Source organism: Toxotes jaculatrix, chromosome 1 (assembly GCF_017976425.1).
Source record: "Toxotes jaculatrix isolate fToxJac2 chromosome 1, fToxJac2.pri, whole genome shotgun sequence".
Classification (NCBI taxonomy): Eukaryota; Metazoa; Chordata; class Actinopteri; family Toxotidae; genus Toxotes; species Toxotes jaculatrix.
Window position 1 is genome coordinate 14,499,800 of NC_054394.1, and position 17,679 is coordinate 14,517,478.

General features: G+C 38.8%; 1 protein-coding gene across 2 annotated transcripts in view; it reads right to left on the bottom strand.

The window, feature by feature from the left end:
- The window catches only part of tspan15 (tetraspanin 15), a 33,628-nt gene extending 16,785 nt beyond the window's left edge, over positions 1-16,843 (bottom strand). For both annotated transcript variants that reach the window (XM_041030933.1, XM_041031012.1), the window contains exons 1-4: positions 16,694-16,843; positions 9,273-9,458; positions 7,038-7,112; positions 3,251-3,346 (exon numbers count right to left, since the gene is read on the bottom strand). In XM_041030933.1, coding sequence (XP_040886867.1) covers positions 3,251-3,346; positions 7,038-7,112; positions 9,273-9,458; positions 16,694-16,783 — 447 coding nt within the window. In that variant the 5' untranslated portion in view covers positions 16,784-16,843. The remainder of the gene's footprint in view (positions 1-3,250; positions 3,347-7,037; positions 7,113-9,272; positions 9,459-16,693) is intronic.
- Positions 16,844-17,679: the final 836 nt, after the last annotated feature.

Here is a 17,679-nt window from a genome sequence, read left to right on the forward strand (position 1 = left end):
ATTAAAATTTACATGGCACTGTTTAAAATATGATGCGTAAATAAAATTGGCTTGACTTGCTTTGCCAAAATGCCAACAATGCCACTCGTGATGAATCCAAAGTGAACTTATAAATATGCATGATCACTTTTGTGTCAAACAACCACACAGCACTGGGGAAATGAAGTCAGTGTCTGTCCAAATGACTGAATGCCTTTGTTGTTTGCAGTGCTGTAAGAATGCTTGATATGAACCACAAAATCCTGCAGCAGCAGCTCTGAGAACAGTGATAGCTGTGACTCTGATTTAAGCTGTGATTAGAAAATGGTCTGGAGTTACTACGGTTTCCTCTGATGAGAGAAATTAAAAATTTCAGTTTATTGCAATAAGACATTGCCTTAGTTGATATTATGATTAACTATGTGATGTAATTGTGTGGGAAAAAGGGCCATTGCTGTCTTTTCCAGTATTGAAGAAACAGGCAGCCATTTCTGGTGGAATAAATGTCACATTTCCATAAGAATACTGAGGAGCAGTTGACAGAAAGGTCAGCTTGAAATTAACTTAATACAGATATGACCTGCCACTAATCTATGGATTTGTGATGTAGCTCCAGGATAGGATTTTTCTTTTTCCTGTTGTTGCAAACCTGATATAAATTAATGATACACAGCTGGAACAAAAAGCTTAAAAGGTATGTTTTGTCACAAGGAACACTGGGTTAAAGGGTTCAAGCGAGTTTATTTAGGACTGAGCCTGATGATTATTTTCATTACCAGTACATCTGATGATTATTTTGTCAATTAACTGGTTAATAACTATAAGTCCTAACAATAAGCTGAAACCAGAGAATGTTCAACATTTTTTGCCTGGAAAAAAAGCCAAATGATGTATCAGTTATCAAAATGGCTGCCAAATGTCATTCTGTTCATCAACTAATCGATTATTGTTTCCACTCTACACTCATTCATATGAAGTGGTCTGAACACATCTAAAATCAAACCTGTTCTGAACACATGACATGACAGTGTCAAGTCTGATTCAAACATCGAAACATCTTAGACAAGAGCAGCTCATGCAGAAACATGGATCTTCTATGATAGAATATTACTTGAATTTTTTTTCTCTCATCTCTTTTTTTTTTTTTTTTTTACAAGACACTTCCTGAATGAGTTTACACTTGTTATTTTGCAAGAAAGTCCCATCTGACCTGTTCAAATTACAGTTGTCATTCCTGGTCTGAAATTACTGGAAATGTTTTCCACTGACTGAATATCAGGATGTCAAGAACTGACAAGAGCACGTTACATTACACATAACACATCAAAATAAAAAATACTTGGCCAGGTGATATATAATCTACAGCTTCAGAAGAACAGAAAAAAACAAACAAGCACTGGGAGCACAGGTTCACTCTGACTGCTCACACACAACGTTTCCATTGAGCCACCAACCCACACGCAACGAGAGGAATTTTCTCTCTATCTTTTAGTTACTACTGAGAAAAACAAATGTGTATGGACATTTTTACTCAACACAAACCCACAAGCAAGGTTGAATTTAGGCCATTGTCCTCACAAACACAAATAAATCCACAAGCCCCGCTTACATGTGGAAACAGCCTCAGTCCGCACTAAGGTTTTCTGATTGTTTTTCGTCCAAGTCCTCCAGGAAAACACTTAAATCTCTCCTACTGCAGGACACTTGAGCCAACCATCAGCTTTACACCATGATAGGAAAAATATAGCTTCTGCTGCTGCCAAATGGCTTTCCACCATTACCGAAGCACTGTTTGTTGTTATGAGAGCAAGCAGACCACAGTGCCAGCAAGTTAAGATCTTCAAACAGCACATCGCAAGATAAACATTAAAAAAAAAACCTGCTGCCAGCAGGAAGATAGCCTCCTTTTGTTTGGAATGATAATGAAGTGGAGCTGCTTTTGAAGTTAATAACCAAGTGCAGGTTAACCGAAGACGTGGAGTCACGCCAAAATAAAAATGGCACAGTCATATTTTTACTTAAACTTTGAACTGCACAAACATAGTTTTCCAGCAACTATTCTTGCCAGCACTGAAACAAATGTGAGATCTGTGAGAGTGAACCAAAACAGTAAAGTTGCGGGCCAGAAAGCTAAACAATGACATAATGCTCAGTATAAAGCTCTGCAAGGATGAAGGCAGCTGCAGATTCTGGTGATGGTTCAACAATAACAGCAAAACATTTCACAATATCACACTGTTTTTGTATTGTCATCAGGTATATTGTTATTATAAAAATAAGGATTATGCCACTTTAAGTAAGAGTTTAAAGAGTTTAATGCTAAGAAAACTGTCACTCCACAACTGTCATCACATTTAGATTTAAATCTTGATCACTTCCAGCTGAGCCCTGTCCTTCAAACTCCTTCAAGACTAAAAAAAAAAAAAAAAAAAAAAAAAACTTCAAATACAGAAATCTTTCATCTGTAATAACCATAACTGCTCTAAGAGAATATTAAGTATTCTTGTAGGACCTCGTTGCTCATAGAGAAACTGAAATGTAATTGCGCACTGGACATCAGGGGAACACACCTGCCAAATCAACCAGTCTACACATGTGTGAAAGTTCTGACTTTTAGATTCAAGTATTTAAGGGCTGACCTGTTCCACAGTGCAGGGATCTGAACTAAGGCAGGTGCTGCAACTTCCATTTGCTAAACCACCAAATTAGCTACCACACACAACATCAAGCATCTAAAATATAATTTAATCAAGTCACAGTCCTGTGCCACTAGTACAGGTGCTGGTCACTCAGCACATTCCCTAATAGCACAAGGTGTGAAGCCCGCAGACTGAAGGAACATTCTTCTTTTCTTTTCTGTGAACAAGTGAAGTTTGCTGCAGGCTGCTTCTTAATTTCCATGTGGGATCAGTCTGCTGCCCCCAGACACAGCATCCCCATGTGCTTGATAAAAGTTGGTAATGAGATCTTCAGATTCAGGCTGTGTGTGCGGCAGCATGATGTACTCTGGGAGCAGGTGCACTGAGATGGCTCGGCACAGTTCTCTCATTATTTCGGACACAACTTGCTGTGATCATCCAAATTCACTGGTGGTACTTTTTACTCAAACAGATCTTGAATCAGCCTTGTAATGCTAAACATGGGTTCTGTCTGCATTGCAACCGTGTTTCGACACATTTGAAAAGGTAATACACACCTTTTAATTTATGTCTTTTGTTGAAAGGAGTCTTTCTCATCAAATGATAGAAAACATGGAGTGTCATAACCTTACCTTCTTCTGAACAAAGTCCATGATGTTTTTGAAGTCCAGGTCATCATAGTAGTTCACTATGCCCCTGCGGATGTTCTTGTTCAGTAATTCCACCGTCTACAAGGTTGAAAAAAATAAAAACAAAACAAAACAAAAAAAAAAAACACACAAAAGTTTGGGTGCATTAATGGGATGGAAGGGGGGTCATGTTGCCATGTCCATTTTGTCAATGACACAGCTGAGCTACCATCAACATGTCAGGCAGGCAGTACTGGAGAGGAAGTGCTGTGACTACTCAAGGTGACTGATCCACTGAACTGGAATATTAAAATATGACAGTTTGACAGCTCACATCTGTCAGTCACAATCTGGTGCAGCGGGGTCACATTAGGTTAATGTATCAATCTATCCTGAGACTGAGAATAAATATTTGCAACTTGGAACTCCACTAAGTGCGCTCATGGAGAGCTTGCCATTGAATGTTTTCGTTTAGAGAGCTGCTCATTTATTCCACTAATTTCACTCCACTGCACTCCCTGTTTCTGATGCATTGGTTTTATTTCTAGTTTATTACAGAGGGTAACAAAGCTTTGGGCCTTTTTCCTCATTCAGGTCAGTCACTACTCTGTCGCGTCTCTCTTTTAACTACCGATAATAATGAATTGAGACTGCTACCCTCATGAGAGTCAGAGATTAAAAGGCACTGAGCTTTCCATTTAATTTCTTTTCTTCCTCCACTGAACATATCAGGTCTTCACAGTGAATCTATGGGGGCGAAACAGCCACGTTTAAACCACATTATGAGGAGCAGATTTATAGACTTGGAGTTAGTCTGCGAAGGCATTTTCCTTAGAGACAGACGACACTGGACCAATATTAAAGAACTCACAGTAAGCTCATATAGCATTATCATCTTAAACATGGTTGTTTATGGAAATAAGAATGTGGAAAAATCCGTCTTAATAGAAATCTACTTATACGGACATGAAACTGAAATCTTGTTAAAGTGCACATTTATCATGCACCGCTATATTATTTTAATTTCAATGTAAATGAGACAGCAGTAAAATGAAGAAATGACATATGAGAAGGAGGGACTTGTATTTTAAATAAACCTGCCGTTATCACAGTGAAATGTACAATCATAATGTTGATAATTTAGCTTTTCTTTTGTCAAACAGAAATCAACATTAAAATGCATTACATGACACTGATGAAAAAGTTAATTGAAGACAGGACATTATTATGTTTAATGTAACAATCATGTAAATGAGATGATTAAAAAGGATTAAAGAGAAGCAAAAAGACCCAGGCTCAGATACTCAAGCTTGTCCCCACAGAGCCACATTTAGATATTCATGAATGAGAGAGGGTTTTATCAAGAAAAATTATGTAATGAATATCTCAAAAGAGGACTGTCAGTATTAAATCACTTTGGCTCTATGAATCATGGGCATATGACCACATTAGTGTTAATCATCCACCAATGTCTGTTACATGAAAGTCTCAATTCTCAAGGTGTGATTTTTTTGTTCCTGTGTGTTTTTCCTGTCCAAAGTAAGTCTAATGACTCAAATTAATTTTGTAATTTTAATTTTAACCATGAATTGGAACATGTTTTTTAGTTTTATGTATATAAAGTTCATGACAAATGTAACTTACATTTTAATGCCTTGTGCACCATCAGTTGTAACTTGATTGTCATGTTAATGAGATGGTCATAAAACAATAAAAAAAGTAAAATTACATATTTTGCACCAGTGTTTTTATGTTCAATACACCTCTACAAATAACTTCTATAAAATCAAACAAGTGCAAAAAAAAAACAAGAAAGCATTAATGATGACTTGTTATTCAGCACACTGTAGTTATTCCTGATACAACAGACACAAGTTTGATAAAAAAAAGCTGAACAGCAACCATGATGAAGGCTACAGCAGCGCTCCTGCTAATCTGGATGTAAATGTAAAGCCATTTCATGCTGTTGTGTGTTAGACAGTTACGACGGGAAACTATTTCCCAATTCCACTTTCTAACAATTTACTTTGGTTTGTTTTCACACCGGCATGGTCACAAAGTATGTTTTAGCCACTAGTAGCAAAGGCAAGGCGGTTTTATTTCTACAGCTCATTCTCATTTATATAAAAAAACTACAGTAGATTAGCAGACTGTAGGCATAGTTAGTATTGTATGTGAAATATAATTAACGTATGATACCGCATAAAATTTATTTAATAGTTTTGGTGAGAGGCTGCTTCACCCCAAGACAGTGAAGGAGCGTTATTGCAGGTCCGTCCTTCCTGCTGCCGTTAGACTGTACAACCAGCTGTGCTGAGCAAACCACATGCACACAAACCACCTGTACACACACTTACACTTCCTGGACTTAATTTTGGTGTAATATGTACAGCATTTTATTTCCTCTACTGCTCAAACTGTGTACATGGTTATTTTTGATCTTTTGTATATTCTGAGTGCCTGTATCTTACTGTATCTTCCTCTCTGCTGCTGTAACGGATATAATTTCCCCATTGTGGGACTAATAAAGGTGTAGCTTATCTTATCTTATCAAACATGAAGCATATAACAGTGTGCCGGTGTGGAGAACGCAGTTGTTTTCTTAACTTTCAAATTTAAATCAATTACAGCGGTTACAGTTAAGACGACATTTGCTTTAAGGAAAAGGCTTTTAATTAATTAATTAAATTTAATTTTAATATACACACCCGTGGTGTACTGAATTTTTGTATGGCTTGGATTCCTGCCCTGTGTGTATACCATGAGTATCCCTGCTCTGAGCCTGAGTCTGCGGTGCGAACATTGGGAGTTTCCAATAATCTCATTATGTTTAAAGGAGTTGTTTACTGGAGGTTCAGCTAAACTGAAACAAGGTCCTGCCTCCTGCAGCTCCTCGTGCTTCCAGCATACTGTTTCTGTAACCACTCCTGTTTTTCAATATTTAAAACTAATCCACTATAAAAACAACAACAAAAAAAATCACAGAAAAATGTCTTGATGTTTTTTTATGAACAGTGACGTAATACTATCACTAAGTATGATGGCTAGGATGAACTTTTTGCTGCTTTTTCACAATAAAGGCCTACAAAAGGCTCACCATGGGAGGCTTGCAATGTGAAGCAGTAGTAGTGAGACTTATTTGCATTAATAGTTGATTTGACTAGTTGATTTGACTGCATTTTGAATCACCCACCTGCAGTCAGGATCACTGAACAACCAAAATCGTTACTATATTCTGTGCAGTAATTTCTGACAATGAAAATACCCAAACAATTAATAACGTCCAGTTATAATGACAGTTACAGGTCAGGTCAAAGGTTTGTTTTTGTACAAAGTATTGTTCATTATTGTTACCGCTTCTGGAGGAAGTTGCTTGCCAAGTCACGACAGCATAAAAACAAGTGATCATGCTGTGTTAGTATGCACAGGAACGTTCCTGGATTTTATTGCGGGGAGGGAAATTAGATCAAAAACTGAAGAGAGGTAGTAAGCAAGACAAAGCGAGAAACAAAGAAAGGATATAAGCGAGGGATTAGGAGTGAGATATTAAAAGTGAGAGAGAGAAAAAGAAAGACTGTTACAGAAACATAAAGACAGGTCACGGAAGCAGAACGTGCCATCAGCATACTAATATCATATAAATGATAATCCTATCCCCTTAATGAACACATTAAGTCTGATTATACTGTCCCTGCACGTTTCCTGACTAGAAATCCTCATTTTTTATATTAAGCTACATAAATAAACTTTTCTAACAGATTATTGATCAACACCTTGTACAGCAGCTCACCTGGTTGCGGAACACGAGGGCCAAGACTCCTCCCAGCAGCTCCAGGATCAGACACACTGTCAGGGTGTACATGAACTGTGATCAAACAGACAACAGAGAAAAGATCCATTATATACCCACATATTTGTCTTTATAGTATTGTTTTTTTTTTGGAGTTAAACTTATCAGTAAACTATTAGCAGATTAGATACAATAAATCCTCACACAAATTCATGTCCTCACACAAGGGCACAGTTATGGTATCTGTCATGATCTTCCACCACTGGCTTTTCTCAATAGGATGGCGTCTAGACAACAACTCAAGCCCCAGTGTCTGCATTCTTCTTTTCTAAATACACTGCATATTTAAAACGTGTGTAACATATCACATTTTCAAACATTCCTCATCCTGTGATGTGCTTAGTTTGAGGTTGTTTGTTTTTCTGCTGCCAGCATCAAATCTAGTTGTTCAGTCCTGTATGTCTTATACCAGAGGTGTCAAACCTGTTCCACAAAGGGCCGGTGTGGCTGCAGGTTTTTGTTCCAACCAAGCAGCAGCACACCAGACTTGACTCATTTAATCAACTGATCTCAGTCTTCAGAAAGCTGATTGGTCAAACTGTGTGTTCTTGATTGGTTGGAACAAAAACCTGCAGCCACACCGGCCCTTTGTGGAACAGTTTGACACCCCTGTCTTATACTGTTGGTATTCATTTTATTTGTGTTTTGAATACCTGCATTTGTGTTGGTGTAAAAGTGAAGCATACGCTCACATATTGTAAGTAAACTGCTGCTGTAAAACTGCTGGATTGATTCTTGCGGTATGCTTTAACTGACGGCAAAAACATGCATATCTCTTCCCATGTACTATGTACTATTTATACCTCCCACATCTTGTCCCTCTTAAATATGGTCACATACATGATATGCAGGAGAGACATCTCATGCCATTTTTTAACTCCCTTCAATCACTAACACACAGCACTATTTCATTATAACTGTGATGTTAGGAAACTGCTTATTTCCTGTCAGCTACTGCTATTAGCAAACAAGACAACAAAAAGAACTGTGAAATGACCTCTGTGCATCTGTCAAAACCACACAAATTTCTTTCAGTTCTTCATTTACCTTTTCCCATCTGACAACACTGACACATAGCAAAGCAACATCTAAAGAACCGGCCACTAATGCTGTCATTATGTTACACAATTCCAGACAAGTACCACATTATGACGCAACTACACACCCACAAAGCTCTTTGTTAGAAACACCTGTACACCTGCTTATTATGCAATGTGGCAGTGGCACAGTGGCAGCAGTGCGGTGCATAAAATCCTGCAGACACATGTCGGGAGCTTCAGTTAATCTTCATGTCAAATATCAGAATGAGGGAAAAAATGTGATCTCAGTGACTCTGATCTTGGTATGACTGTTGGTGCCAGACAGGCTTGGTTTGAGTATCTGTGAAACTGCTGATTTCCTGGGATTTTCACATATAACAGTCTCTAGCGTTTAACTCAGAATGGAGCCAGAAACAAAAAACATCCTGCAGCAGTGCTGTGGATGGAAACACCTTGTTGGGCCGACTGGTTGGAGCTGACAAAAAGGCTACAGTAACTCAGATAACCCCTCTTTACAACTGTGGTGAGCAGAAAAGCTTCTCAGAATGAATAACACGTTGAACCTATGTGAGTATTGTTTCTGATCACATGCATCCCAATACGCCCACATGTTACCATCTTCTAATGGCTACTTCTGGCATGATCTTGAAGCATGCCACGAAGCAAAAGTCATATGAAACTGGTTCATGAACTTGACAGAGAGTTCAGTGTACTTCAGTGGCCTCCCCAGTTCCCAGATCTAAAACCAGTAGATCAACTTTGGGATGTAGTAGAGATTGGCAGTATGAATGTGCAGCTGACAAACCTATAGAAGTGATGTGACGCAATAATGGCAGCAGAGCAGAATCTCAAAGGAGTGTTTCCAACACCTTGAAGAATAGATTCCACAAGGTGTTGAGGCTTTGAATTGAGAACTGAGGTTTTGAGAGCAAAGGGATGCCCTACCCAGGATTATGTAGTATTTAGTATTGGTATGGTGTTGCTAATAAAGTATGCGGAGAGTGTTTTTTTTAAATAGTGTTTTAAACTGATGCATTAGTATAAATAATAGATGAATATAAATTTATATGCACCTTCATACAGAAGACAATAAAGCACACAGTGAAAACTACTCGGCTGTAAGGACACCACTCACCACTTTCAGCAGAGTTAGATTATCTCTCAGCGAAGCCAAGACTCCAATGAATGACACAATAAACATGACGATTCCCAGGAGGATCAGGATTAAAGCTGGGGCCAAAAACATCCCCTCTAGTGTCTTGTAGCGTTGTCTCTCCACCTCAGCATAAATGCCAATGGCCAGGATAAATCCACCTATTAACTGGAAACACAATGAGAAGTAGACAGCAGCAGTCAGTCATCAGCTTGAACATAATGAGAAACAGCCAGAATTTCTGAATTCATATAATTTCAGCAGCCATAAATACACCTAAAATAAGAAAACATGCAGTGGACCAAAGACAAAGTCTTTGAAGGACAAACAAATTAGCATGCTGACTTTAGCGTTTAGCTCAAAGCAATGCTGGGACTAAATACAGCATCACAGAGCGGCTAGTATGGCTGTGGACCAGCCTTGTTTATTCTTCCATGGACCAGCTCTGGACTGGCCTGTCCACAGGAATTTCTACAGTCTTGGGAGTATGAAGCATCTGCTACCAAACCCACACAGCCTATTCACACCTATTAGAGTTTAATTACAATCTGCATTTTCACCAGTCTGTAGTGGACTGTGGTCACAGATAAGTCAGCGTTGTTAATGTACATGACAGCTTTCTTTAATTAGGTTCTCTGTAGCATTTTAGTTTTGGATACAGTGAATCTCCTGGGAACAATCAGTGGTATCTGGAGTACACACACACACACACACACACATGCGCGCACACACACACACACACACACACACACACACACACACACACACACACACACACACACACACACACACACACACACACACACACACACACACACACACACACACAACCGCACTGGGTGGTTTTTCTCACTCAATTACCCCAAGATAATTCAATAATCAATTCAAGCCTGACTTTAGAATTTTGAAGAACTATCAATGCTGTGAAGCAGATAGTCTGTCTAGACTGCGTACACAAACACACAGTTCACTGTCTCCATGATTCTTTCACTCCTTCAGTTTTAGGATTTCATGCATCCATCCAACCAAATCTCTATACAGATTTTTCTTGATCAGGTTGCTAAAAGGCCACATTTTGTCAGACAAGGGGTGGGTACACACTAGACTCTACCAGTGTACCACAGCATCATAGACTCATTACTGCAGACTGAGACTCAGGACTCTTTTCCTGTGATGCTACAGTATGAGACAAAATATATCTGCAGTTCCGAAACTTAACAGGTTCTCTGGCTGAAACAGCAACAGGTAGAGGCAAATCTACAACAAATCTAAAGGAGAAACTTACAGGATCTGACAGCAGGTCAACAAACCAATCCAATCCAATTCAAGGGGCTAAATATAATACAAGTTAGGTGCATTAAAAAAAAACAAACTGATATAATCAGCCCTGTAATGATGGTCGAGTGGCTTTTCTAGTGTTCAGCTAGCAGTGTAACAGATCAAGAGCCTAATTTGTGTTTGTGCAACAGGGATAAAATTGGTCTCAACCAGTGAGGTACGGTCATTAATCTATGCTAATTGCAGGCTTTCTTGTCAAAAATATGTAAACAGGTCAGTCACAAACGGCTCCTCAACTTCATAAGAGTCCTTGTATGTTTTAATAAGCCTGATCTACATGGTGAGATACTCAGTTTAAGCAGGCAATATACAAGTATTTTAGTTTGTACTGTTGAAAAATTAACAAAGCTTATCCACAGAATGTGAGGAAATAACAGTTTTGACGTTATGTCAAAGATGTCTATGTACTATGTGGCAGAGATATCTACAGCACAGAGTGCATCTTTGTTTCTTAAAACAGGGGTGGACACCCCACCTTTCTATCAAGTGAAGAATATATCATATCAAGGGTCACTTATGTAGAAATTAAAATAACTGTCTCGTACTGACCTTGTTAACACTGACAAGAGTTTAGACAAGACCTGAGCTCATTTCACATCAGACTAAGACAGAAGCTTGATTCTCCAGTCAGAGAGTAATTTGCAGACTATCCAGTCCAGTGCGATACTTTTTCCTTAACTCATCTACACTTTGTCAGTGTCACATTAACATACACCACTATTTGCAATTTGCATGAAATTAGTGTCTGGCAGCAGCTAATTACAGTATGCAATCAGCAACAGCAACTGAGAGTTTCTAGCACGGACAGCCTGTGAGTAAAAACGACAATAAAAAAAATTACAAAGGAAAAAAAAGGTTCCACTTCACTTTAACATTATCTAGACATGCAGACAGTTTTGGTTCTTTCTTCTGTTTTGAGACATGGTATTTTTGATGCAAACCCAGTACAAGGTTGAGATGAGAGGAACAAATGGAATTTCATTCACCTGCATACGTGTAGAAAATAAATACTCCAAAAACTACAATAACAACAAGAACTTCCAGAAAAAAATGTCCCAGGTACAAAACTTCCAAGACCCCACAGTTCACAGCTTTCACTGGATTTATTTAATGCCAACAGAAGAATAGCTAGTTTGGATGATCTTTGCACCTTACCATCTTCTCAAACACCTCAATATTCACTCCAAGACACTGCAGGTCTTAACAGTAAGGACGCACTGAGCAGGATTTTAGGTTCAGTTTTCTTTGGCTCACTCTGATGCTCAACTGATCTTGAAATAATGCACTGAACAGACAACAAAGCAAAATGCTGTTTGTTAAAATTCAGTAATACTGAATTACACAGGATTGAGAGTTCAAGACACCTTCTCTTTTCTCCATGTCAATGTTTCATAAATATTAAAACAGAAAATGAATACATGACAACCCAACTGAATAAGCAAGTCTGTCCCTACAATGGGCTCCAGGCAAATCTAAAATTAAAAAGGCTACTCACATAGATTCAACTACTGCCAAATAGCACGTGGTCAAATGTTGGCCTGTAATGTGAGCAGGCAACTGAGGCAGTAACTGGCCAAAGACCAACGACCCATTTACAGTGACATCAATGATTTTGTTTTCCTCTATGTATCCAGGAAAGGTCAAGTGAATGCACTTTCTTGCAATATTCTGCCTAACGTGTACATCTTTACATTTACCTGTAGGCTGCCAAACATAATGCAAATGCAATACTGAAGCTTATGCTTCTTGCACAAGGAACCAGGCAGGCAGGTCTTTTATTTAAAGATAAAATATTACAACTCATTACAACTTCATGTTTATTGGTGTAGTACGGGCCAGCCAATTTTACAAGACACAGTTATTAAATCATTTTAAACGATTTCCAGCGGTTTTAAACAATAGATTACATTTTATTTGTCTTCACACCTCACACTTGTTGGTCATTAGTCCACACTAGCAGTCACTCAACAGAAAAACATTTAAAAGGTGGAGTCACCCTTTTTAATTTCTCACTTTTTCCAGAAGCAAAGATGATTTCCAAGAATAGACACACAGACAGATACAGTTTTAGCTGTGGTACATGTTAAATCACAGCCTGTTGCTTCTGAAAACACTTCATTCTTTGACAGATCTGTTGATAACTGCTGTCTATGTATCTCGACGTATAACTGAAGTGCTGTATCTCCAGCCTTTTCAAATAAAGACGGACAATGTTTCAGAGAAGGGGAGGAGAGGAGGAAGCAAAGGAAGGCGGGAAGGAAAGCAAATCAATAGTCATCTCTGAGTTCTGAAGGTCCAAGCTCTGTTTATACTCCACCATGATGTCTTTACCTTACATGTCCCTGCTTGCTGTCTGTTATGGTATCTTGCTGGTGGCTGTTCGCCTGCCCACCCTCAAAACTCACTTCCATTCAGCCAAGAGCATTTTAAACAGAGCAACTCTAAATTTCTGCCAACGATAAAATATGTCAACACTCATGAGTGATAATCTTTACATAGAGTCTTGTTGGTTTGTGAATCACTCTGGTTCATGTAAACAAATCTTAACTGAAATAGCTGAGATGATATAATAACACAGGCAGTGCTGTGTTTATACCCATGCACTTAGCTCCAGATGACTTGGTGACAATATCAGGGCATTAGGCCAAGGTTAAGTTAGATTATATAACCTATTACACTCTGCTAAAACAGCTTCACTGTGCTATTACTGTGCTTGCCTAACTGCTACGGGGGCATACATCAAAGGGCACACCAAGGAGGGAGGATTATAGAAACTTTGCACATTTGTGATGTTGAAATTTGAATTTTCAGAACTGTGCAGTGGTGCTTGGTTTACACATAAAATAACAGAGGTTGTCTTGGTGCAGGACACCAATGTGTCTTGAATGTGATTTTATATGTAATTTTCAGATGAAGCAAACTCATTTGGTGAGTGTATAATGCCAGTGAAGGTTTCTGGAATGTACAGGACTAAAAGTAATCATTCAACCACACAACAACAGCTGTGTCAGTCAATGAGGCCCACAGTCCCGAATTACAGTGCAATTAGAAAGACGGGCATTAAACGGACAAGTCCCAATGTGTGAAGGTGTTTTGGTGTGTTATCAGTATGAGCCACTGTTAAATAAACCTTCAATGGGCAAATAAAAGTTAAGAAAAGCAGATAACCTCATGCAGCAGAATGAAATGAAATGAGGAACAAGGTGTTGAGAGCTGGGATCACAGTTAAGAAGGTTACCCTTAACAAACAAAACAAAAGAAAAAAACTCAGTTGCTTTTGCATTTCTCTAAGATTAAAATAATAGGGATGAACAAGTAATGAAAAATGACAGATGGCAATCATAACTGCTGACAAAATCCTTTTACACACTTTCAATTATGTCCCAGTGATAAAAATAATAACCTCTGCCCTGCCTATCAAATGCACTGTTAGCACTCAGAATGGCTTTCAGAGACTGCCTAGCGTGACCTCTGGTATTCTCATCACCTACATGTTTTGTTTTTGTTTTGGTTTCAGTCTTTGTCAGCTGTAACACCTTTGATCATACACGATAAAGCTAGATGAGATACGGCTATTGTCCTTTAAATACTTAAATCGTTTTCCACAATGAGCAGGAAATAACTCCTTTTCCTCTGGACATTGTTGCCCCAACATACGCTATTTTACTTAGCTGTTGCGTGGCCTCAGTACCTGATCTCAAGCAGGTGGGCATCCTGTTCTCTGGGAATCAGTGTTAAGAATAAAACAGCACCACTTTTCTACTGTCTACATTTCCTAGAGGATGTGACAGAAGGGCCTGAAGTGCTCTTTATTCTTGACAGTGTCACGCTGAGATAAACCACATTCTTCAGAGGCAGTGTGCTGTGAGAATGTCTCTTTAATGTGAGTGAATCAACAAGCTGTTGAAGCAAAGTAAATATAACTCGTTAATCTGTTTCATCCCCCCCATCAGGGCAGCATTCATTCTCCATAATAAACCCATTACTGATTCCTTTGCTTTCTCTCTCCCACACCATCCCAGTCTCCCTCTCTCCATGAATAAGCATTTCAAATAAGTGATTTTCTCGGTGCACTAAGTGTCGTCTCAATCAGCCATCTGTCTGCACAAATATACAATCTGTCATGTTGTCTATGAGAGGGAGCGGCTGCGGGGTTTGGCTATGCTGCACAAAACCTTTATTTAAACAAAAAAAAATGGCATAATGTAAGCCATCAGAACATCTTGTTTCAGTTATATCAAAGTTATTTCAAGGCATTTGCGGAAAACGAGTCATTTCCAGGAGCCAAACTATATTACTGTCTGTAAAAAACAAATAAACAGATGCAGGCAACTTTCTATAATTACGGCATTCCATCCTTGTTTTTGACAAATCACAGTATCTTAGAGCATATTTAAGCTCTAAACCACTTAAACTGGACAAAAACTAAGACAATCCTCCCTTACAGCTGAAGATGTGTGACTCTTAAAGCTGGTTTATACTTCAGAAGTGAAGGTGTGCATGACCTTCAAATCAACTGAGGTGTACTTTTACTTCTGGGGACATGACTGTCTTACCTACAGCGTCAATCCTAGACAGAAGTATAAACTGGCCTTTAAGTCCTTTATACACCAGGTAAGCTTATTCTGTACATTGTACATTACACACACACACACACACACACACACACACACACACACACACACACACACACACACACACACAAAGCCATGGGGCAAAAAGACCCAAAACAATCAAATATGGAGAAAAGAAGACTTTCAGTTACTCAGAATTCATCTTACCAGTGGCACTTGAATTATGCATTATTATCATTTCACATGTATGACAGACTCTTATGCTGCTATTATCTAAAAGGCACAGTAATGAATCCCAGATCAGCTGATGGGTGTTTTTCACTGGGTGTTTTTTTTTTAGTTATTTAAAAAAACCTAGCCCAACTCAGCCCAGTGTGCCTGTACAGTGTCCCCCTGTCGTGACACTGTACAGGCACACTGGGCCTGTCACGAGCTAAGATGACAGTGCAGGTCTATCAAATGACTTTCGTACTGTGTAGTATTTTATGTATTTATTTATTTATTTGCTTGACTCACCAAAACTGGACACAGACAGATAAATTAAACACCTATTTTTTTTATTTTTTAATCTCAGTTGACATATACACTTTACCCAACAATGTGAGTATTACTTAAGAGTAACTCTCTTTCGTTTCTATTTATTTATTGTGTTGACTTCCATTTTATTTTAAATTGCTTTCAACCACAAACTACCTCCAGTCCAGCGTGTTGATGTTGCGTGTGTTAAGAAATAAGTTTATTCCTTGGAATATCTTGGAAAAATTTGCTGATTATGCCCATACCTAACTTTAGGCTACCGTGAAGATAGAATTGTGTTGATTATAGGATAAAATGGTGAACCACTACTGGACCAAGTCTGTCATTTTGAGAAGTAATATACTTCATGTTCTTTTTTTTTTTCATTTCCTTAAAAGACTTTACTCATCTGCCATGACTTATGCTGTGGTATATTCTGACCACAGCAGGACTCAACAAAACATGCACATTCAGTTTGTGGAATCTCCCAAATCGAGCTTTTTTTTTTTTTTTTTTTTTTTTTTTTTGTAAGTCTAAATCTGTTATTCCTCTTTCTTCTTTATCTGCTCTCTCCATGTTGTGCATATATCAGGCAGGTGAGAGCAGACAGAGTAGGGTAAAGGTGTGCAGAGGAAGGTGTGGCCACCTGAAAGAACACAGACGGTTATGTGGTGTAACTGCACCTTGCAAAATAACAATACTCGAACACGTACGACACCTGTCGCTTCGAAGCTGTAGATTACAACACTGAACGCTGTTATTTGAAAAGGAGACTAAGTCTTGTCTCGATCCTTTTCTCGCCATTACGCGGTCTGTTCGTATGTTTTCTGTGGAGCTGATAACACACACACACACACACACACACACACACACGCCCTGTCTGTCGGTCCTCCAGCTGGGATATTAGTCCAAATAAAGCGCCTCTCTCTAAGAAAAAACAAAAGAAATAAAAACGATAACCATGACTTTACTCACCCACCAGACGACGGCATAGGAGAACAAAATGAATTTAAGGAAAACGTAAGAGAATGTATGACAGTATCGGATCTCGCCGTTGTTGGACATCGTGCCTGACTGAGGACAGTTGATTTCAGCGGCTTCCTGAGCTGCTGTTGACAACGCACTTCCGCGTTGTCCTCGTCACCACACCTGTGGAAGAGCACGAGCGGTGGATAGAGGGATGGATGGAGCGTTAATGGACTGAGACAACCTGGGAAAATAGGAGCGAAGGGGAGATTTACGTTACAATCATTTTTATGTTTACTTTGTTGTTGTTTGTTTGTTTGTTTGTATTTGTTTGTATTGCTCGTTATTTCTGTTTTTAAGCATGATGTTTGCTTTTCAACTAGTAGCACAGACTTTATGGATTAAATAGTAACATATACCCATTTACAGTCTATGCTCAAAACATGTAATTTTTTGCCCCCTAGTGGTGAAGTATAGTAGAGAGATACACTACTGTTGAGTCCCAAAGCAGGAAACAGCCGATGAATCCTTCAGGTATATCATTTGAAGCTCAGATTCAAACCCAGAGCATACAAAGAACTTAGAGCTATACAGCCAAGGACCACAAAATAAATTTTAGTGGTGGATTCACTCAAATGACAGGCAGCATGATTGGACTATCTATAGCCAATGACAGTCCTCAGTGTGTGCGGTGTCTCTGGCATCACTGCCTTTTTCACCTGGTTAGAGCGGTTATGCTTATATAGCACCTCCACCTTTTCTTATCTTCTTTCACAATCCAAAGACCTTGGGCTGACAACACCAGTGCAAAGCAAAATAAAGTGGAACAGTTTCAGGTTTAATCAGACATACGGCTGCAGGTACATAGACTATTGACTAGTTAGTGTGTGCAAAATGTTGAGCAGTCAGATGTAGTCTTTGTGGTGTGTTCAAGTGCAACATTTAACAGAAGATATGAGTCAGTGTGAGTTGATGCAGCCATTTGTCTTCGTAGG